Below are 22,964 nucleotides of genomic sequence, written 5' to 3'. Positions count from 1 at the left end.
CTTTTGCAAACTAGTAAAGGAAACAGACCTTTAGCCCAATGAGGCCCAACTATAAGCCTGTAGACCACTGTGCTGCCTTGGCATAGCCCAGTAAGAGGCTAGGCTCAAATGAGTCCTGGGAATTGAACGACACAAATTTGAAAGCTGCAGGCAATGCACTTCAGTCAAAGGGAAGAAGAGGTACAGGACTAAGTTCTCCTTATCACTGTGACTCCAACATCCCACCTCCAGCCCACTCTCCCTCTACAATTCAGCGTTTGGAGAGATAGGGACCAAGATAGAACGTCAGGAAAAAAGAAGAAAGTGCCTTTTTTTTTTTTAATGAATTGTGTTAATTTCTCTCTACTTCTAGGTCTGATCCTAGGATGAATGTTTGAACTCCTAATCTAAGATAAGAAAAGTTTTCCTATTTTGTAAAGGAAACAAAAATAGGCCCTAGGCCTAGAAAATCATTGCCCTTGAGTAAGGGTTGAGAATGCTGAAAGTGAATTATCACAATGATACTGGAGGCACTACTGCCTGATTGTCATTAATATCACTAATTCCTGAGACTGGGTTGGGCATTGTCCCACAAACTCAAAGGTGTCTGCTTCAGTTCCCAGTCAGGATACATGCCTGCGTTGCAAGCCAGGTCACTGGTCGGGGGCTTACAAAAAGCGATGGTGGTACATCGATGTTAGTCTCCCTCTCTTTCTCCCTCTATTCCCCTCTTTCTAAAAATAAATAAATAAAATATTTTTTAAAATATTACTAATTCTTCTGGAGAAGGAGGCAGGAAGATATAGGAAAATGCACATAATGGAATTCTCAGGTCACTAGGATACTAAGGGTTATTCCCTGAAGCACATAGGAACATGAGGATTTTTTTTCTTATCAAATTCTTGTGACTTTTACATACAGACCTATACGTTGCTGTGGGGAAACAGTGTATAAATTCTCATAATCCTATCTCGAGAAAAGCAAATCTACACAAAGTTCTCATGTATGAACTGCTTCCCACCAAGGCAATTATATCTTGACATATGTAAAGTAAAATACAACAGCTAACTGAACAGGGTGGTGGGCACTAAATAAGACATCCTGTGGGCCTGTGGGTAGGGCCCAGGACCAATCCCAGAGGGTAGCTCCTGGCTTAGAAGAGTTGTCATTACTTGCAAAAGTATCCTTTGGAATGAGAACACATTTGGCGCCTTAGCAGAATTGCAAAGCCAGAAAGGAGGAAGAATTAATATAGATACTATGTTCTGATGAATCAATGACTAAAAAGGTGGCCATAGCTGGCCCTGAAGCTTCTGGGAACTGTGCATTCCCAACTTCACCACCACATGCAGCACCCAGGAAGGCCTGCTGGAATCTATGTGATGACTGCATTATCTTCTTATATTTGAACTATAAGAGTCTCCTAACCTATTTCCCTACTTGAATTTCTTTTTTTTTTAAATTGATTTTAGAGACAGAGGAAGGGGGAAAGAGAGAGAGAGAAGCATCAATGTGACAGAGAAACATCAATCACCCGTACACGCCTCAACTGGGGATCCAACCCTCAACCTAGGAATGTGCCCTGACCAGGGATCGAACCCACAACCTTTTGGTGTATGGGACAATGCTTCAATTAAGTTAGCCACGCAGCCAGGGCTTGAATTTCTTACCAAGGACAAAATAGTGCAATTTTTTTCCTACCAAGCATTCATTCACTATGTCCAATGAAAATCATTCAGACAACCATCCTTACTCCATTTTCAGACCATGTGGATAAGCACATACTGGCACATAACCCAGACAGGGCCAAAAATGCACAAGGAGAATTTTCTTTCTGAGAAAGTTCTTTCCCACTAAAACTGGATATGAGAAGATGTAATATCCAGAACTGCTGCAACCACGTTGATGCTGCAAAGGGCGAGCCAATCCAGAAACGTAATTTATTCACTCACTGAACAAAAATCTATTGAGTATCCACTATGTACAAGATACTGTCCTAAGTGCAGGAGACAGTACTGAATAATATATATTCCTTGTCTTCATAGAACTTACATTCTAGTACAAGATACACAATAACAGCAAACACAAAGTATTTACTATGTGCCAAGCATTGTTCTAAGCACTTTATACATATCAGTTATTTTAATAATAACAACCTTATCAGCATATTATCATTATCCCTATTTTAAAATATGAAGAATCTGAAGTAGAGAGGTTACTTGCCTCAGGTCATGTAATAAATAATGGAGTTGAGAATCAAACACAGGATGTCTGGCTCAATCTGTGTGCTCACTCACCAGATTAAAAACTGCCTTGTCACAGGAGGAAAAAAAGGGTCCTATGAGAGAATTCAACCAGTCTTGCAAGTAAAAAGTAAAAGAGAAACTTCTGGCCAAGGTGGAGCCGTAGGAAGATACACTGTACCTACTTGCACAACCAAAAGGACAATAACAAATTTAAAAACAAAAAACAACCATAACTGCCAGAAAATCGAACTGTATGAAAGTCCAATAACCAAGGAGTTAAAGAAGAAACATTCATCCAGATCAGTAGGAGTGGTAGAGACAGGCAGCTGGGTGGAGAGGACTCATGGCAAGGCAGCAGCTGGAGGACCAGGGCGGGCAAGGCAGTGGCTTGCAGAGTGGGTGGTCCCACATTTGGGTTCAGAAAAAACGGGAGGAACAACTCAGGAGTGAGACACACTGCACAACCCAGGGTTACAGCACAGGGGGAAAAAAGCCTCAAAACCTCTGACTGAAAAAATCTGTGGGGGTTGCAGCAGTGGGAGAAACTCCCAGCCTCATAGGACAGTTCATCGGAGAGACCCACAGGGTCCTAGAACGCACACAAACCCACCCAACCGGGAATTAGCACCAGAAGGGCCCAATTTGCTTGTGGGTAGCAGAGGAAGGGACTGAAACCTGGCAGAGAGCTGAGCAAGCAGCATTGTTCCCTCGCAGACCCCTCCCCAACATACAGCACCACAACGCAGCACCCTGGGTTGCCCTGCCCTGGTAAACACCTAAGGCTCCACCCCTTACTACATAACAGGTGCACCCAGACAAAAAAAAATGGCCCAAATGAAAGAACAGATCAAAGCTCCAGAAAAAACATGAGTAAGCACAGAAGAGATTAGTCAACCTATCAGATGCAGAGTTCAAGACACTGGTAATCAGGATGCTCACAGAAATGGTTGAGTATGGTCACAAAATAGAGGAAAAGGTGAAGGTTATGAAAAGTGAAATAAAGGAAAGTGCACAGGGAACCAACAGTGACGGGAAGGAAACTGGGACTCATATCAATGGTTTGGACCAAAAGGAAGAAAGACACATTCAACCAGAACAGAATGAAGAAATAAGAATTCAAAAAAAAAGGAGAGGCTTAGGAACAACTTTGAAAGTTCCAACATCCAAATCATAGGGGTGCCAGAAGAAGAAGAGGAAGAGTAAGAAATGGAAAACTTATCTGAAAAATTAATGAAGGAGAACTTCCCCAATCTGGCAAAGGAAATAGACTTCCAGCAAGTCCAGGAAGCTCAGAGAGTCCCAAAGAAGTTGGATCCAAGGAAGCACACACCAAGGTACATCATAATTACATTACTCAAGATTAAAGAGAAGGAGAGACTCTTAAAAGCAGCAAGAGAAAAGGAGACAGTTACCTACAAAGGAGTTCCCATAAGACTATCAGCTGATTTCTCAAAAGAAACCTTACAGGCAGGAAGGGGCTAGAAAGAAGTATCCAAAGTCATGAAAGGCAAGGACCTCCATCCAAGATTACCCTATCCAGCAAAGCTATAATTTAGAATGGAAGGGCAGATAAAGTGCTTCCCAGATTAGGTCAAGTTAAAGGAGTTCATCATCATCAAGCCCTTATTATATGAAATGTTAAAGGGACTTATCTAAGAAAAAGAAGATGATCAAAAATATGAATAGTAAAATGACAACAAACTCACAACTATCAACAACTGAATCTTAAAAAACAAACAAACAAAAACTAAGCAAACAAATAGAACAGGAACAGAATCACAGAAATGGAGATCACATGGAGGGTTATCAGTGGGGAGGGAGAGGGGAGAGAATGAAGAAAAATGTACAGGGAATAAGAAGCATAAATGGTAGGTAAAAAATAGACAGGGGAAGGTTAAAAATAGTATGGGAAATAGAGAAGCCAAAGAACTTATGTGTACGACCCATGGACATGAACTAAGGGGGGGAACAAGGGTGGGAGGGGGGTGCAGGGTGGAGGGGAATAAAGGGGTGGGAAATGGGACAACTGTAAGAGCATAATCAATAAAATATATTTAAAAGAAAAAAAGTAAAAGAGAATACTAGGTAATTGGGGGACTGAAAAATTCAACTGAGCTAAAAACGTTCACTTGAATGGAATGACAAAAGATGGGACCGGTGAAGTAAGCTGGAGACATACTAACTAGCTTGTACTTCATTCTCAGTGAAGCAAAGGAGTGACTTAGTCAGATTAGGGCCATGAGGAGGTTGGTAAGATCAAAGATCCTGAAGACCCCTGAGTAACCTCTTAGGATCATTGCTGTGAGGAAAAGCCTCTCTGAGGAAGTTACATTTAAACTGAAACCTGAATGGGTAGCAGAAGCCAAATCTAGAAAAACACATGAGGCAGGAGTAACAGGTGTAAAGACCATGAGGCAGAAATGAGCTTTGTGTGTATGCGTGTGTGTGTGTGTTTTAAGATTTCATTTATTTTTAGAAAGAGGGGAAAGGAGGGAGAAAGAGAGGGAGAGAAACATCGACGTGTGAGAGATACGTTGATCTGTTGCCTCTTGCATGTCCCCAACTGGGGACCTGGTCCACAACCCAAGCATATGCCCTTTGGTTCTCAGGTCACTACTCAATCCACTGAGCCACACCAGCCAGGGTGAGCCTAGTATATTTAAGAGATGGAAAAAAGTCAATGTGGCTGAAGTCTTGGGAGTAGAAGTAAGCAAAGTTTTTAATGCATGCAAGGACTTTGGATTAATCCAGTTGGAAGCAGAGGCCATCAGAGAGTTTTAAGCACCATCTCCTTTCAATTCTATCTTCTTAAATCTTTGAAATTTATCTGCTTCTCTCCACCATATTGATTGCACTATTTTAGTAAGATAAAAGTTGAAACAGGATTTGGAATAAGGAAAGGTTTTTTGCTTTTCAGATGGAAGCAATTAAGCATTTTTTAAAAATAAGTGCTGATATAAGGAATACAGTACAGAAAGAAATTGTCTATACAGAAATTTATGGAAAAGGTTTCCTGAAGGCGCAAAACAATTAGCCTTAAGATAAAAACATTTATTGAGAGCCTATATTATGTTAAGTCCTAGATTCAAATGAACATACATTTTATTTTACAGATGAGGAAACTGACACCTGAAGAGTTTAAATAACTTGTTCAAACTCACACAGCTAATTAATGGCAAAATGAGATATGAACCCAGGTAATCTGTTTCATTTGATTAAATTCCTCTAACCTCACATAATACAAAATTCCCCCACAATATCCTTTGAGGGGCAATTTCTGGGAAAGAAGAGAATTAACAAAGCACTTTGACTTATTTCCCCTAATTTTTGTGTCATCCCTGGGGTTCTTCCACAGTACTATCTGTTGCCAGAACTGTAGTATTTAGTATATGTTCCATAGGTAATTTTACATTTATGTAATGAAACTCTTCATTCACTGTTCAACCTGTAATTTCCCTTCACTTTAATGCAGTTGAAATGCTTTTTACCTTACTGTCCATGAAAGAAGATTCATATTTTCCTAATTGCTGACTGTCCTGTACTTAGTGGCATCTTGTTTGGGGGGCATATGGGTGCCCAAAGAACATCCAGAATATCATGTTCCAGAAAAGCTGTTCCTTCCACTAACAGAGCAGGCACCCTGAAAGCTGGAGCCTGGTGACATTTGCAAACCATCAGAGTATTTGGCTCCTCCAGCTCTGTCAGTCCTGTGCCCCTGAGCTTCCCCGGACACTCACCCTCCATTCCTACAACAGCAGCCTAGCCAGCTGGTTCTCACCATCTTCCAATACCCCCCCCCCCCCCACCTCCGGCCTGTATCATCAAGATTTCTGTCTCTGCTGGGTCATTGCCACGAACAAACAAAATCTCCCACCTTAAAAAAGAAAACTCTCTCCTAACCCCACTCCTCTTCAGCTCTGCTCCCCTGGGAAGAGTTGTATATATGAGTATATTCTGGCTTTCCTTAATTCCTGTCCATTCTCTCTTAAACCCACTCCCTTTAGGCTTTTACCCAGACCACTCTACTGAACTGTTCCTGTCCGGTCACTGACATTACACACACACAAACACACACGGCCCCCAGGATGCAAGTGATGGAAGAATTTTGTCCATTTTGTTCATTGATATATCCCCGGCATCCTGACGGGGCCTGTGAATAGTATATGCCTAATGAATTCCCATCCCTCCGGTTCCTGAAACAATTACCTCTCAATATCAAGAGTGTGACTTCAAAGGATGAAAAAGGCTTTAGGCCACAAATCACCCAAGGTAAAGCAAGTTGCTCAGGCCGCTAAGGCAGTCTGGGAGATCCCAGGTGACTGAACAGCCGCTTCTTCCTTTGAAGACCCTCTCCTATTTTGGAAGAGAAGGTCTACTATCTCAGGGAGGAGATAGTAGCCAAGGTTTAAGGAGGGAAATCCGGGTCGGCAGCTCATCCGCAACACCGACCCACGGATCACTCCATACAGGAGACTCACACAAAGTGAAAGTGCAGCCTGCCGGAGCCGCTGCCGGTCGCTAGGGCCAGTCCAAAGTGGGACTGGAAGAGGATGCTGCAAGCCTAAGGCTGTCGGGGACTAAAACGATCCACACGGAGACCAGTGGAACAGTGCCGGTTCCCACGCCCACCCATCCTGAAGTCAGGCGCTAAACGCTTTCTGCTGCTTGGTCTCGTGGGAGACGTAGTTTTTCAGGAGGCTGGGCTACAAGGGCCTTTTACAAAACATTAGCAGAAGAAAACACATGTATACAGGATTCCAAAAAGATCATCATGCTCACACTCTAAGTACTCATTTTCCCCTTTTCTTGGCCAGTCTCCAGAGTAATTCTTCCCGCACCCCCCTCCGACGCCGCTAGCGTCTCGGCTCTCCGGGCCAGTCTATCCCTCTCCAGCTCGCTGGTCTTTAGGCCGCTCCATCCAATCGTAGGTGAGTTCCCGGCCAGTTCCCGGAGTGCTTTGCGGCTGTCATGGCCTCCCCCAGCCAGCGCGGGGTTGCGCTCTTTCGAACAGCATTAGGGTTTTGGCAGCTGGGCCCTGTTGCCACGAGGGAACGGGCGACGCAGTTTCCATCACTCTTGGGCTGTCAGCGGAAGTGCGTGTCCTGTGTCGCGGGCGCTGCTTTCTCTGGTCCCCTCCTGTCCTCGGCTTCTAGGCGTTATGGCCAGAACTCAGCCCTGGACCGCTTGCTCGGAATCTCCCAGCCCGACACTTCGTTGACACCTCGCGTCCCCGCCGTGTCCATTCACAGAGGTAAAGGGCCCAGACAGATATGCCCGGGACGGTCACGGTTTTTAATCACTGGAAGTGCAGTATTGGGGAAACCTCTCAGCCTGGTGATAATATTTTTGGCCCGGTGTTATCAAAACAATCTAAAGGCCACGAGAAAGGTGAGCAGTGAAGACTCATCTGGTTACAACTAGAGACGCTCACAAAGCACGAGACTGAAGGACCACAGGCCGGGCAGAGTTATGGCTTTCTGACCCCACGTGGGAAGCAGACTCGATCCAGTAGATCCAGTAAATACCCCATGTACTTGGCAAGCCACTGAATTACACCTGGGAAATAGCACCCTCTATTCTGGTAGAGAGTCCGGACACATGAACTGATCACTGCAGTGCGGTGTCATAAGAAGCTAATACAAAACGACTGAGAAAGCCTTCAGAGCCTTCCTAACACCCTCAGTAGAGTGAGACTCAGGGCTGGAGGGATTCCTGGCTTTATCTAGTCCATCTGTACTCACGTGTTTCCGTGGCACAACCACACAATGCAGTTCCACACAGTAACTGAGGATTAAGTGCCAGGGATTGTTTCCACAATTACCAATTGTCAAAAGAAGGTTATATGTGGGTACTGTTAATATCATCTCTGTTTTACGTATGAGAAAACTAAGGAATTTAGAGAGGTTAGAGGACTTGATAAGATTGTATACACTAATTAATGGACAAACTAAGGCTCCAAACCAGGTCTTGGCTTCAACCCCTTATACTAATCTTGTATCCGTACTCCCTTTGTGGGTGGGTAGGGCTGCGTACCTGACAGGATCTCGATTGTACTCCCTCTCATTCCCCTCCTGCCTCCACACACAGATGAACAGGATCTCCTCTTGGTCCATCGTCCCGACATGCCCGAGAACTCCCGCGTCCTACGGGTGGTCCTCCTGGGTGCCCCGAATGCAGGGAAGTCAACACTCTCCAACCAGCTGCTGGGCCGAAAAGTATGCTGCACCCTTGACCTACCCTGCAACACACACCCTTTTCATCTCTCCATGTGTTGTCTTAGAAGGATCTGGGACCTCAGTTGTGACTTCTTTGTTCCTGGCAGGTGTTTCCTGTCTCCAAGAAGGTACACACCACTCGCTGCCAAGCTCTGGGGGTCATCACGGAGGAAGAGGCCCAGGTGGTGGGTACTGGCAATAGGACACAGTGTAAAGCTTAAAGGGCCTCCCTTGGTGTTGGGCCTGTAGAAAATGATGTTTAGACTCACTGCTCTGAGGAAAGAGGGTTTTCTCTTCCTTTAGGCCTGGATTCTCTCTCTGGCATTTAGTCAGAAAGATCTTATTTTGTCTTTACTGCTTCTCAATCTTCCATATATCTACAGTCATCATCTTCCTTCTGGATCCCATCTAGAATTTAAACAGAGCTAGAGCGTAAAAATCTAGTCAACTTGGCTAAGAAGTTGGGGGGTGTGGGGCATGGGGAACCAGGCTCCTGGCATCAAGCGTAGCTTTTCTCTTGCTCCCAGTCATAATCTTTCCTCCTGGGGCCCGGGGGTCTGGGTGTCTCTCTTTCCTCATTTTAGATTCTACTTGACACACCTGGCCTGATCAGTCCTGTTAAACAGAAAAGGTAATAATTGTGGAAACAAGGGTTCTAAGGGCAAAGGTGTTGAAGAGGGGGTGGGGAGATTCCATCATAGGGTCTAGAAACCCCCCTTTTCACACCACATCCCTTATCAAGAGTACATCAGTCATAAGGCCCTGCCTGAACTATGTATGTCTGTCCCTCAGGCACCACCTGGAGCTCTCTTTGTTGGAAGATCCGTGGAAGAGCATGGAGTCTGCTGATCTGGGTTAGGCTCAAGATGGGAGTCTGAAGCCCAATTTACACTGTCATGGCCTCTTATTCCTGATAGTTTGGGAGGTGGGGGTTGGCCAGAGCCCATACCATTAGAAGTTCTTGGGGAGTTTAGGAAAAGAGTGGTCATATCTTTGTCCTCCCTACCCTGCAAACTTCAGTTGTGGTACTTGTGGATGTCTCTGACAAGTGGACTCGGAACCAGCTCAGCCCCCAAGTGCTCCAGTGCTTGACCCAGTTTTCCCAAGTTCCCAGCATTCTTGTCCTGAACAAGGTGAGCACCACCTATCTGAGGAAGGGGTCTATTTTCCTTCAAGGCCCCCATCTGGCTGACCACACATCATCTGCCCATCCCCCATGCCCAGGTAGATTGTCTAAAGCAGAAGTCAGTTCTCCTGGAGCTCACAGCAACCCTCACTGAAGGTATGGTCAATGGCAAGAAGCTCAAGATAAAACCAGCCTTCCGCTCAGGGCCAGGCATCCATTGCCCCAGCCCAGCAGCTAAGGGTGCAGACACACAGTCTGTTGGAGGCCCTAAGAAGATTGGCTGGCCCCACTTCCAGGAGATCTTCATGTTGTCAGCCCTAAGCCAGGAGGATGTGAAAACACTAAAGGTCAGTCAGCCTTGGCCATAGCCTGGCCTTTGGCTTCTACCATGGGAAAACAAGCCTCAGAGTTCCTCCCGGGAGTCAGAGTAAGTAGGAAAGTCCTGGTTGGGACTGAGATGCTCACCCACTCCCTGTATGCCCCCAGCAATACCTCTTGGCACAGGCCCGGCCGGGGCCCTGGGAGTTCCATAGTGAAGTCCTCACCAGCCAGACACCTGAGGAGATCTGCACCAACATGATCCGAGAGAAACTCCTAGAATACCTGCCCCAGGAGGTTCCGTACAATGTGCAGCAGGTACAGGCCCAGTGAGAGGATCTGGGGGCTCTCTACCAGGGACACACCCAAAGCAGGACCGCTGGGTCCCAGGGTGGTTGGGGTATGGACCTGCCTGACTAATTATGTTTCCTTGTGCAGAAAACAGTTGTGTGGGAGGAAGGGCCAAGTGGAGAGCTGGTGATTATACAGAAGCTTCTGGTGCCCAAAGAATCTCATATGGTAAGCAGGGCTAGGCTTGGAGGAGGGACTAAGGCTCCATTAGGCAGGGGTTTTTCCCCCACCACTGCTCAGGATCCTTGAGAGCTGGCTCACAGTCCCTCTCTTTTTATCCCACCTTCAGAGGATCCTGATTGGTCCGAAGGGGCACCTGATCTCCCAGATTGCAGAGGAGGTAGGCCGAGACCTCATGAACATCTTTCTCTGTGAGGTTCGGCTAAGCCTCTCTGTGAAGCTCCTCAGTTGACCACCCTTTGCTACGTCTCCCAAGACATCCCAGTCCAAGCTTCTGACATGCCACTGACCAGAATTGCCCCTGCCCGAGGCCTGCAGGGGCTGGCGAGGGGCACGGATACTGACTGACTGACTCTGGCTGGCCTAGCTTGCCTATCTGCACAGCCCCCGCCTAGACATGTCTTGTGTGGAGGAAGAAACCTACCTTAGCTCATTCCCCAGGTAATTCCTCTCACTGGGGCCACAGCTACCTAGGTCTAGAAGTTGGCCTTTGGGTGGGATCAGTGCCACCCTACTTCCTTCTGGCATTGGGAGCAGAGTTTCTCCCTGAGTGGCCAGTTGTTAGCAGAGAGGAGAGAGTCCTTTCTCCCCGCTCAGATCCTCCACCTTGAAGCCATGTAAGGACTCATGTGTCCTGAGTGAGATAGTGCCTCCCAGCTGCTACCCAAGTCTTTGATCCCTCCCACCCCATCATTCTCCTCGTTTTTGGATGCTAATAAAGTTAAAAGACAAGCATTCTGGTTCTCACCTTTATTTTTTTAGAACAGGAAAGAGAAAACTTACCAATCCCTCACCCCCACCCTATTGTCTGAACTGGAGTCTCCCTCCCTTCCAGTAGTCTGCTCCAGGGTCCTGAGGTCTCTTCTTGGCACGTTTTCTGGGCGCAGCAAGAGAACCGTTACCATTACTAAACTCAGTAATGGTAACGGTTTCCTAGCCATTCCCAAGTGCCCTGTCAGCAGGCTGTGATAGGCTGATTGGTGAGCATGGTGGGCTTGTGGCATCTGGCCTCCTCGTCAGGTTCCAGAGCTGGGGGTGCCCAGACTAGTACATCATCTATACTGTAGTGTCTCATTGCAAACTTACAGTATATGATGATATCCCAGCCAGGGCCCTGCAGAAGGGCACAAGGAGCATGGCTTGGAGACCGCTGTGGCAGGGAAGGCCAGGGTCTGGGGGCAGAGCAGGACAGACCAAGGCTTGACACAGAGAATTCCCCAGTCCTTGCTCCACAGCTCCCAGGCTAGCATCTTTTTATCTTTAGAGAGTGGGGAAGGGAGGGAGAAAGAGAGAAACATCAATGTGCAAGAGAAACATCAATCAGTTGCCTCTTGCACACACCAACCAGGGACCTGGCCTGCAACCCAGGCCTGTGGCCTGACCTTTAGGTTTGCAGGAGGACGCCCAACCCACTGAGCCAGACCACTCAGGGCAGCATCTCACTTCTGTAGTCAAAGGCTTCCCAAGTGGGTTAGCGGAAGGGCACTGGCCCAGAGAACTCTGCAAAGCAAGGATCTGTTGAAATCACCTTAGGCAGGGGTCCCCAACATCCAAGATACAGACTGGTAGGGTCCGTGGCCTGGTAGGAACCAGGACACACAGCAGGAGGTGAGCTTGAATGTAATGCGCTTGAATCATCCCAAAACCATCACTCCCCAACCCCAGGTCCCTGGAAAAATTGTCTTCCAGGAAATCAGTCCCTGGTGTCAAAAAAGTTGGGGACCACCGACCTTGAGAATCCAGCACCAGAGTTAAGCCAGAAATCGCATAATAAGACCTAAGGTTTCCTCTGGCCAGACCAACAGACAGACCCAAAGGAGGGGCACTTACCTGAAGCACTTACCTGGAGCCCTAACTGCAGGCTGGGGAGGTAGAGAGGCCCTGTCCCTCCCTTTCCACTGAAAGTGCTTGCCTTTTAATCCACTGGCCCCACCCCTGGGTGGGGCACTTTCCTGGGTAAGGCCCTGCATCTTAACCCTTTCCTTGCAGGATACCTTGGAAGGAGGGTCACTGACCCCTCTCCCTTTTACGCCCTTTCTCACACACTCTTATGGACCTTGCTAGGCCTAGAATCCACTCTTCACTCCCATCACCATGAAGCTGGCCATATATCTGCTAGGCCAGGGGGGGAAAGGGACAGCCTTACCCCATCCCTTCAGGGCTTGATTATAGGTCATCCCTGGTGGGGGTTTGGGTTGTTTTTTTGGTGGTGGTGGGATTATTAGTTGAATCTCTATAAGGCAGGGAGTTTCCTACATCCTGGATGTCTGGATTTCTGGGGCAAGCTCTGGCCTAAATTTCAGTCCCCAGGCCCCTGCCTGCGTTTATGCTGATCCCAAGGAGGCCAGACCTAAGCAGGTAGACCCCCTTGCCCACCTGTGCCGTGACCAGGTTCTCTTTTTGGAGGCTTGGGGGTAGTCCTTTGCTGAGAAATTTGAAGGGCACTGAATCCAAAACTCTTGTGGAGCCAGCATAAGAATGGGTGGGGCTGCCCTGGCCCAGTAGTTCAGGTGGTCGTGGTGGGAGCATGAGGCCCAAAGCCAAGGTTTCGGGTCAGGGCACATACAAGAATTAACCAATGAATGTGTAAATAAGTGGGACGGCAGGTCAGCATTTCTCTCGCGCTCTCTCCCCTTCCTTTCTCTCTAAAATCAATAAATAAAAATTAAAAAGAAAAAGAATGGGTGGGGCCTGTTCTTCACAGATGGAGGCACTTAGAGTGGGAGCGGGCAGTATTTTGTCCTCTGCTTCTGGGGAAGATGAGACTCCTTGCGTAGAGACTCCTCAAAGCAGGGCTTCCGTTATTTCAGACCCCCCTTTGGGGAGGGGGGGACATCTGCTTTTCCTTTGCCTGACCTAGACAACCTGGTCTGTGTTTTAGGAGGCAGTTCCGCCCCTCCAGAACTTGGCACATGTTTCTTCATATTCTCCCTGGTTAGTTAAATACTCTTGTTATGGGCTCATTATTTGTATGATTGTTTGTGTTAAGTAAATAACGTGTAACTGTGAGGGTCTGGTTTACTCACTGGTGTTTCTCTACTACAGAGTAGTGACTAAATGTTCATGCTGAATGACTGACAAGGAGCTGAACCCAATGTAATATGGGGGAGGCAAGCATCTTTGGCCTGGAAAGGCAGATGGACAAAGGTGTAGCCCTCACAGGCAAGTGATTTTCTCTCTTGGACTGTCCCTGTTCTCCTTTGTAAACAGCAATAATAACAGTCCCTAGTTCAGAGTTGTGAGAGCAAGGCAATTAGCTGCTAGTAAAGCACTTAGCACAGGGCTAGTGCCGGCCCACAGAAGGGGTTCAAACAAGTTAATTCCTACTTCACCCCTTGCCCTTGTGCTCACTGAAGGCCACAGACAAGGCCTGTTGTTGAACATCTGAAAGCCCATGGAATATTCTTTTTTTTTCTTTTTTGTCTTTTTATTGGTTTGAAAGAGAGAAGAAGGTGGGGAGAGAAAGAGGGAAACATCAGTTTGTTTTTTTGCTTATTTATGCACTCACTGATTGACTCCTCTATGTGCCCTGGCCAGGGATCAAACCTGCAGTCTTGGAGTATTGGGATGATGCTCTAACCAGCCGAGCTACCCAGCCAGGGCATGGGATATTCTTGAAAGCAGCTTGAGTCCATTGAGAAAGCTCAGGTTTAGAGGTAAACAGGGTTTGAGTGACAGTCCCAACTGTTCCACACCTGCCTCTGTGACTTTGGACCAAGTGCCCTCAGCTTCAGTTTTCTCAAATATAAAATGGGAGCTACCCATACCCAGCTCACGGTTCCTAGGATGGTATGAACATTTTTCAAGACATGCCCAAAATCATGTCATTTGTGCTGAAAGCCCGTGATACCAAACCTAGATTTATTACCTGATCTAACTGCAGTTTCAACCTTTCCCAGAAATGTAATAATTGAAGAGTCTGGAATTTTCTGGTCAAGCACAAGTAAGGTAATGTCATGTGGGCCCCTCTGTCCCTCACAGAAAGAAGAGGCAATCTGGGTGATAAAAACCCTTTTCATTCCCTTCCTCCCTAAAAAAAAAGTTAGGGCCCTCAGATACTCTCTGCTTTTGTTAATAATTCCCTTGCTCCATCCTGCTTCCTATAAAAACCTTTCATTTTGTGTAACTCCTGGGAGCACCTTTCTAGTTGCTAGATGAGATTCACGAATCCCTTAAAGCCAATTAGACCTTCAAATTTACTTGGTTGAATTTTGTTGCTTTTTTAATGATTTTTTTTTTCATTTTATTTATTGATTTGAGTGAGAGAGAAACAGCAATTTGTTGTTCCACTATATTTATGCACTCATTGGTTGGTTCTTGTATGTGCCCTGACCGGGGGTCGAACCCACAGCCTTGACATATCGGGGGACAGCACTGTAAACAACTGAGCCATCCAGCCAGGGCCTGCATTTTGTTTTTTAGCAGCACTCATCTCAAAGCCAGATCAGAGCCTACCGTGTATAGAACCAATGTCAGTGTCCTCCCCTCCTTTTCTCTGTCTCACGAGCTGTATGACTGGGGGCCAAGTGCCACTATTCTGAGCTTTGGTGGCAATGTATACCTCACCAAGTTGTAAGAAATAAGTGAGAAATAAGTGTGAGAAGCCTTCATAAACCCAGGTGCTCTAATCAAGTGAGGAATCATGATTATGTCTGCTCTTGTCTCCCTGGGACCCCTCCTGCCAAGCCACCTCTGCACAGAGACCCCATGGAGAGTTCAGGTTCCTTTACCAGAGTCAAAGCTTTGTGCTCCCAGGCCAAACTTTATGCCATTCACTGTCTAGGTTTCTGCTTAATCCTTGGGAGGCAAGTCTAAAGGTGAACGTGGACAGAACCCAGGGGTCCTGGAGGTAGAGGAGAGCAGTAGCAGTATCTCATGTAACCAGAGACCCTGTGGCGGTGGCCCCTGACTGGGGTGGAGGGGGGCTGAGCTCAGGGTGTGGGCTGAGGAGAGTCTGAGCCTGGGTGGAGTGGTCTGGGGCCCCGATAAGCAGACTTGTGGCTATCAGGGTGGGGGCTCTCCTGCTTATCGGGAGCCAGCAGGGGCCACAGTAGGACCTGAGCACACTTCCCGCCATCTCCCGGGTAGCCGCTTTTTAACCCTGTGCCTCCTTAGAGCCCGAAGCAGGCTTAGGACGAGAGTCTTTCTCCTTTTCTCCAAATCACAAGGAGGTTCTGCCTCTTGCATGGCTAGCATGGGGGTGGGGTCCTTGAGTTCAGTCTTACCTTGTAACAGCGTTTACTTCAGACTGGAAGCCTCATGGCTCTCCTGAGGCCAGGGTGGGATGGTCTCGGACCTTATCCTTCTAGGGTCTAATTCTAGTCCCTCCCAGTGCAGCTTTCAGCTCTTGGCTCTCTTTCTCTCTCTCTCTTTTTAATCCTCACCCAAGGATATATTTATTGATTTGAGAGAGAGAGGAAGGAGGACAAAGGAGCAAGAGAGAGAGAGAAACAGAAACACTAATGTGAGAGAGAAACATCTAACAAACATCTGTAGGTGACCCAACTGGGGATCGGTCCCACAACCTAGGCATGTGCCCTGAACGGAAATCAAACCCCAGATGTTTTTGGTGTAAGGGATCACGTTCCAACCAGCTGAGCCACCCTGCCAGGGCTCAGCCCTTAACTCTTATTTAGACTTTCCAATGAAGTCCTTAAACCATATGGCAAGTGATGGAGTTAGAGTCCGTCAAAATCATGGGGTTCAAGTCCCTCATTTATATAGGAGAGGAAACGGGGGTCCCGAGAAGGGGAGAGAATCATTCAATGCCTCAGGGTTCCCTCCACCTCTCAGCATCAGAGGACTCGGGATCCTAGGAGGAACAGGAAAGCAGCCGCAGATACCCACAGATCCACAGACACACATATAACACGTAGAACACATGCCCAGTACACATGTGTGATGCCCACATAGACACACAGCACATGGAGTACACATTAAAAAACACTCAAAAAAATAGATGTAGCTAGTGAAATTATCCTTAATTTCATCTTGGTTGAGTAAATTACTTTTTTTTTTGGTAAAATTACTCTTAATTTCCTCTCAGTTACTTTACTAAGCTTCATGAAGTTGGCAAAGACAAAAACAGGCTAAGAAATAATATTCAATGTCTCATTCATAGCCCAGGTACCAGCAAAACTCATCCTGGAACTGAGGACTTTGAGAAGGTCTGGGAGGTTCTTGCCGTCCTGTTTTGCTTTAGATACAAGGGACCCAAAGCAAGAGCTTGGTGTGGTTCTAGAAGGTTAAGAGATGTGGAAAAAGAAGAGCTGGAAAATTACTCTAATCCTTTCTCTCCATGTACAGATTGGAGTTTGAGGTCCAGGGGGTTTGTCAGAGATGACTGCTGGTGATTGCCTTTTACCCCAGCTTGGCTTCATCACGACCAGCCTGTGGACTTCTCCCAACCCTTCCCAACACTTGCCCCCTGTGTCCAGACTTTGGACCTGCTTTGTTTTCCTCATTACACTGACAGAATTCATCTGTTTCTTGTTAGTCTCTAACTACTCTCTGACCAGGCACCTTGTCAGACTACTTCCTGTGACCCCAGCACCCTTCATGGGCTTTATTCTGGGAGGTGCTCAGAGGATGCCTTACACTGAACAGATGCTGGCCCTGCAGGCCGTGCCCAACATGTGCTCAAGTGCTTTCACACGCCCAGTGCCTCGTGGCCCCATCCGCAAGTGCACGTGTTGAGCGATGAACCCAGGGTCAGTGGGGTCCTTGGGGGCTTTGCCCATGTCCATCAGTCTCCAAAAGGTGTCTGCGTGCTGATTTTATAATGGAGATACTGGGGCTCCTGGAGGAAATGCGCGGCCCTGAATCACACAGAGAATTTTAAAAAGAGGTAGGACTATAGCTCTGCTCCCCAGACCCCCCACCACAGGCCTTGAGCCAAAGCTGCTGTGCATGAGGTTGATTTTGTGTGTGTCTCTGTGGGGGCTTTTTGAGTTTCAGAGGCAATGGAATCAGACCTGAGTTTTGCCACTTACCAGTGATGTGACTCTGAACATATTGCAAAGGCACAGGGGTGCTCCTGGGAGGGAGAGTGTGTCTGACTCCTTTTAAAACCTCCTCCACACACTGCTCTCTGCCAGTTCCCACCAGGTGACATTTCTCTCTCTTTTCTCTGACCTCCTGCAGCTTGTGAGCCAGGCCCTCATGTGGAGCTCACAAGCCCTGGAATCACAGGCCATCTTTGGCTTGAACCAGAGCCTTTGCCTTCATGGTTTGTGGGTTGTGCCTTAGAGTTACTGCTTTTCTTCTGGACAGCCTGCCTGGGACAGACAGAGCCAGAGGGAAAAGCCAGCTTTGAATTTGTCAGGGCCTGGGCTCTGCCACTACCTGCCAGGTGGGCCCGAGCCCTGCACCCTGCCCTGCTCATGGAGTCCTGGCTTCCTTATCTCTAAGATGGGCTTAAAAAGCCGTATTTTCCATGATTGTTTTGTAGATGAAATAAGATAGTAGAGGTTCATATACAGACAGGTCTGGTAGAAGTAACACCTGCTTGAGTGTGTTTGGTAGCGTCATAACATGGGTGTAATCATTTATAATTTTAATTTGAACAGTTAACCTAAAATGTCATATTGTGGAGTGTGATATTTTTATGTTACAGAATTACATTCTTATGATTTTGTAATACAAGATTTACAACAAAAAAGGGGCCATATTTGTGCTGGATCCTGTATTACAGGAACTCAACAAATGCAGGCTTCTTTCCTTCTGGCTTTGCAGAGGGCTTTCCCTACTTGTCCTCCCCGGTGGGACGTGTGTGCTCACTCACATACCTGTACTGATGCACACGATAGTGCATATCTGCCTGGGAATATACTGAGTCAGGAATAGAGACTTTCTAATCAACATCTTCCTAGGTCTTTTCATTCGCTTCTAGTTCCTGTTCTCTGGGTCAGTGGGAACCCCCATGTCCAGACTCGGGTCATGACCTCCCCAGGCTCCAGGCACAGTCCTAAAGGTCACTGTTGGTTGGGAAAGGATTCCCAGGGAGCCTGGGTGTTTCCTCCTCCTCAGATCCTTCCCGCCATCAGCCAGGCCCTGACCTCCCTCCCTCCCTGCCAGGACAACCTGTCTGCTCCACAGCTGCTGTGGAAGAGATAGGCAGCCTGGATTATCAGGTCAGACAAGTCTCCTAGTGGCAGTTCCCTGCCCCCACACCCTTTCAGGCAAAGGTACCAGAGCCTTTAACCCTCTCTGTGCTGGGCCCTGAGGCCCAGGGACTGGAAAGAGCAGAAAGGGGAGATAGGCCCGTGTCCCCCATACCCAGGTCTGAACGTTGGAGCCATGAGCACAAGGAAGCAGATAGCAGCCTTACTGTGTCCTCCAGGAGCCCATTCTGCACGCTGCACCTTCTTATGACCCATCCTAGGTCCATGACAGCTCAGAGTGAGAGGGGACAGCCTGAGCAGGCCTTTAAGGGCTTAGACAAAAGGCTTTATACCACCCAGTCCCCCTTCCTGAGGTTCCAGGCTCTGGGATTGGGGACCTGAGTCCATTGGCGTTAGTGCAGATGCATCACCCCTCTCTCCATCCCCAAATTATTGCCCCTTTCTCCTCTCCAAGCCTCTTTCAGCAAGGCCCCCTGCCTGTTTTCTCGCTGACTGCCTTCCCCAGGTCCCTCTGGTCATCTCCTCTGTTTAACCATTGTCCCTGACATCTCCTAGTTGGGCCCCATGCAGCCAGCCACCTAGGCCTCCCTTCCCTGAAGGTCAACAGGAACTAGTAAAAGGAGCAGGAGCCTCAGAGTCTGGGAATCTGGCTTCCCATGCTGGTTCCGGCTCAGATACTGTGTAACCCCGGGCAAGTTCCTTCACTGTGTGCTTCTCAGTTTCCTCATTTTATAACATAGAGGGCAGTGGCTCTTTTCATGGGGGGGGGGAGTTGACTCAGAGATTAAATGAGTACAACATGTATATCATTTAAGTAATATTTTAGTAATCATTTGGAAAATAAAATTTTAAAAATGCCTGCAAGAGGGCTTTATAAGCTAGCTACCAAGCAAATAATATCAGCTAATAGATGCTAAGTGCTCATAGAGTGCCGTGCTTGATGCTAACATGAACTCTGTCATTTACTCATTGTAACATTCCCAACTATACACAGCCCCAGGCTCCATCCTTGAGCCTCTTCTCTTTAATACTTGCATTCATTCCTTTGTTGACCTCATCTAGTCCGGTGGCTTTAAATACTATCTACACACTGGTGACTCTCTAATCCTTATGTCCAGACAAGCCTCTCCACGTCTCCTGAACTAATCTGTGGAGTGAATCTCCTACTCACCAATTTCTCCAGTAGGCACCTTAGATTCAACATGTCCAAAGCTGAGGTCCTGATCCCACCTCAAATCTGCTCCTTCAACTGTTTTTCCCATGTGTGTATATATAGCAACTTCATTCTTTCAGACAGCCCCAAAACCTTGGAGGCAATTTATTTATTTATTTTAATTGTACTTTTCAATTATGGTTTACCTTCAATATTATTTTGTATTAGTTTCAGGTGTACAGCCTAGTTGTTAGACAGTCAAATACTTTACAAAGTGTTCCCTGATATTTCTAGTCCAAGTACCATGCATACTTATTACAATATTACTGACTACATTCCCTGTGCTGACTTTACATCCCCATGACTACTTTGTAGGTACCAATATGTACTTCTTAATTTGTTCATCTTTTTCATCCAGTGCCCCAACCCCCCTCTCTGTATCTATGAATCTGTCTCAATTTTGTTTGTTCATTTGTTTTTTAGATTCTACATATAAGTGAAATCATATGGTATCTGTCTTTCTCTGACTGACTTATTTCACTTAGCATAATACCCTCTAGGTCCATCCATACTGTTGTAAGTAGTGATTTCATTCTTTTTATGGCCAAGTAATATTTCATGAGACTATTTTTTTTAAAGATTTTATTTATTTTTAGAAAGGGGTGGAGGGAGGGAAACAGAGGAGAGAAACATTGGTTGCCTCTTGTGTGCCCGCAGCTGGGAACCTGGCCTGCAACCCAGGCATGTGCCCTAATTGGGAATCAGACCTGTGACCCTTTGGTTCACAGGCCACTGAGCCACACCAGACAGGGCAACAATTTATTTTTGAATTAACTTTTTATTGAAGTATAACATACATTCAAAAAGTACACAACTTGGAAGTGAATTATCACAAAGTGAACACACTCATGTAACAAACTACTCAGATCAAGAAAGAGAGCGAGCCTTGGCTGGGTGGCTCAGTGGATTGTGCACCAGCCTGTGAACTAAAAGGTCACTAGTTCGAGTCCCAGTCTAGGACACGTGTCTGAGCTGAGGGCTGGGTCCTCAGTGGGGGGCATGTAAGAGGCAACCACACGCTGATGTTTCCCTCCCTTTTTTCTCCCTCCCTTCCCCTCTCTCTGAAAATAAATAAAATCTTTAAAGAAAAGAAAGAGAACATGGCTGCAGCCAGGGTAGCTCGGTTGCTTAGAGTGTTGTCCCAAAATGCCAAGGTTGTGGGTTCAGTTCCCGATCAGAGCACATACAAGAATCAACCAATGAATACATAAATAAGTGGAACAACAAATCGATGTCTCTCTATCTTCCCCTTCTTCTCTAAAAAATCAATAAACTAAAAAATATTAAATAAGAGAATGTTCCCAGACATTCCCAGGAGCCTATTGTGTCCTCGCTCAGTCACAACCCTCTTCTCTACAGGTGACCTTCTGTCCGGACTTCTAATGCCGTAGATTAGTTTTGTCTGATTTTTTGGACTTTATAAATGAACTGATACACATGTACTATTTTATATCCGGCTTCTTTCTCTCAATACTTGAATGTGAGATTCATTCAAATTGTTGCATATATCAGTAATTTATTTATTTTCATTATTGTGTAGTATTTAATTTCCTGAATATACTATGCTTTATTCATTCCACCATTGGTAAACATTTGGGTTCTTTGACTTTGGGGCCATTATTCATAATATTGCTGTGAATATGCTTGTATGCATGGTTCTTCTGGAAGTGGAATGGCTGGGGCAAAGCCTATGCTTGTGCTCAGCTGTACTACATTCTGTTACACAGATTTCCAAAGTGGTTGTGTCAATATACACCTCTATGAGCAGTGTATGAAAGTTCCAATTCCTCTGCATCCTCATCTACACTTCGTGTTGTTACTTTTTTCCATTTTAATCATTCTGGTGTGTGTGTAGTGATATCTCATCCTGGTTTTAATTTATATTTCCCTGATGACTAGTGAAGTTATGCATGCTATTCTCATTATCCATTGCTGTGTGATAAATCATCCCCCAACATGGAAGCTTAAACAATTGACAGTCTTTTTACCATCTTCCACAGTTTCAGGGGTCAGGGTTTCAGGAGGTAGGCTGGGCAGAACTGGCTTGAGGTCTGTCATGCAGATGCAGTCAGATGGTGGCTGGAGGTGCTGAGGGATGGCCAGACACCTCTCTCTTCATGTAGGTCAGGGCCTGTCTGCTTGGACTTCCTCACAGTACAGTGGGCTCAGAATGGTCAGACCGCTGGTACACTGGTTGAAGATTTAAAGACAGTATTCTTGCCCTGGCTGGTGAGGCTCAGCGGACTGAGTGCCGGCCTGTGAACTGAAAAGTCACCAGTTTGATTCCCAGTCAGGGCACATGCCTGGGTTGTGGGCCAGGTCTCCAGCTGTGGGTCCACCAGAGGCAACCAATCGATGTAACTCTCACATATAGATGTTTCCCTTTCTGCCTCCCTTCCCCTCTCTCTAAAAGTAATAAATAAACTCTTAAAAAATTATAATAATAAAGGTTAAAATAACTTGTATTGTGAAACAATATACTGCTTTTTTAAAAAAGATTTTATTATTTTTAGAGAGGGGAAGGGAGGCAGAAAGGGGAATATTGATGCGTGAGACACATCAATTGGTTGCCTCACACGCCCCCTGCTGGGGACCTGGCCCATAACCCAGGCATGTGCCCTGACTCGGAATCATTGGTTCACAAGCCCATGCTCTAACCTTTATTATTTTTTTTTAGCATTACCTTCTCAGTTAGGTCTTCCTTCAACATCCTAAGATTTCAACACCCTCCTGACCTTCCTAGTTCTTTCAGTTTTATATTTCTTAGTACACACATTATCTAAAATACTGTATACATATTTCATTTTTCTTATTTACCGTATTTTTTGGACTATAAGATGCACTCCCCTCTCCAAATTTGGGAGGAAAATGGGGGTACATCTTATAGTCCAAATATAGCTTACCTGGCTCGAGGGGGTGGGGGAGGGGCGGGGGGGCAGGTTACCCCCCGCCTATTTTCCTCCTCTAAAACCTAGGTGAGTCTTATGGTCCGGTGCATCTTACAGTCTGAAAAAATACGGTAGTTTCCCCCACCTGAGTGTAAGCTCTGACAAGTATGGATTTGCTCTGTTCATTGCAGTCTCCCCAGCATTTAGGACAACGCCTGGCACATAGCAAGCATTAGATAAATTTGTAAAATGAACAAGAATATTGAAGCCTAGAAAAATGAAGTTACTGATTCAAGACTTCATAGGTAATAAACAATAGAGCTAA

General features: G+C 46.4%; 1 protein-coding gene across 1 annotated transcript; it reads left to right on the top strand.

Moving 5' to 3' along the window:
- Positions 1-7,174: 7,174 nt before the first annotated feature.
- On the top strand, positions 7,175-11,140 carry ERAL1 (Era like 12S mitochondrial rRNA chaperone 1). Its single transcript, XM_024564823.3, has 10 exons — positions 7,175-7,476; positions 8,313-8,440; positions 8,548-8,625; positions 9,025-9,071; positions 9,233-9,294; positions 9,461-9,573; positions 9,665-9,913; positions 10,053-10,202; positions 10,323-10,403; positions 10,525-11,140. The coding sequence occupies exons 1-10, from the start codon at positions 7,194-7,196 to the stop codon at positions 10,645-10,647; spliced, it is 1,314 nt and encodes a 437-aa protein (XP_024420591.2). The 5' UTR covers positions 7,175-7,193; the 3' UTR covers positions 10,648-11,140.
- The last annotated feature ends 11,824 nt before the right edge of the window (positions 11,141-22,964 follow it).

This window comes from Desmodus rotundus, chromosome 9 (genome assembly GCF_022682495.2).
Source record: "Desmodus rotundus isolate HL8 chromosome 9, HLdesRot8A.1, whole genome shotgun sequence".
Taxonomy (NCBI): domain Eukaryota; kingdom Metazoa; phylum Chordata; class Mammalia; order Chiroptera; family Phyllostomidae; genus Desmodus; species Desmodus rotundus.
This window is presented reverse-complemented; position numbering and strand designations above follow the sequence as displayed.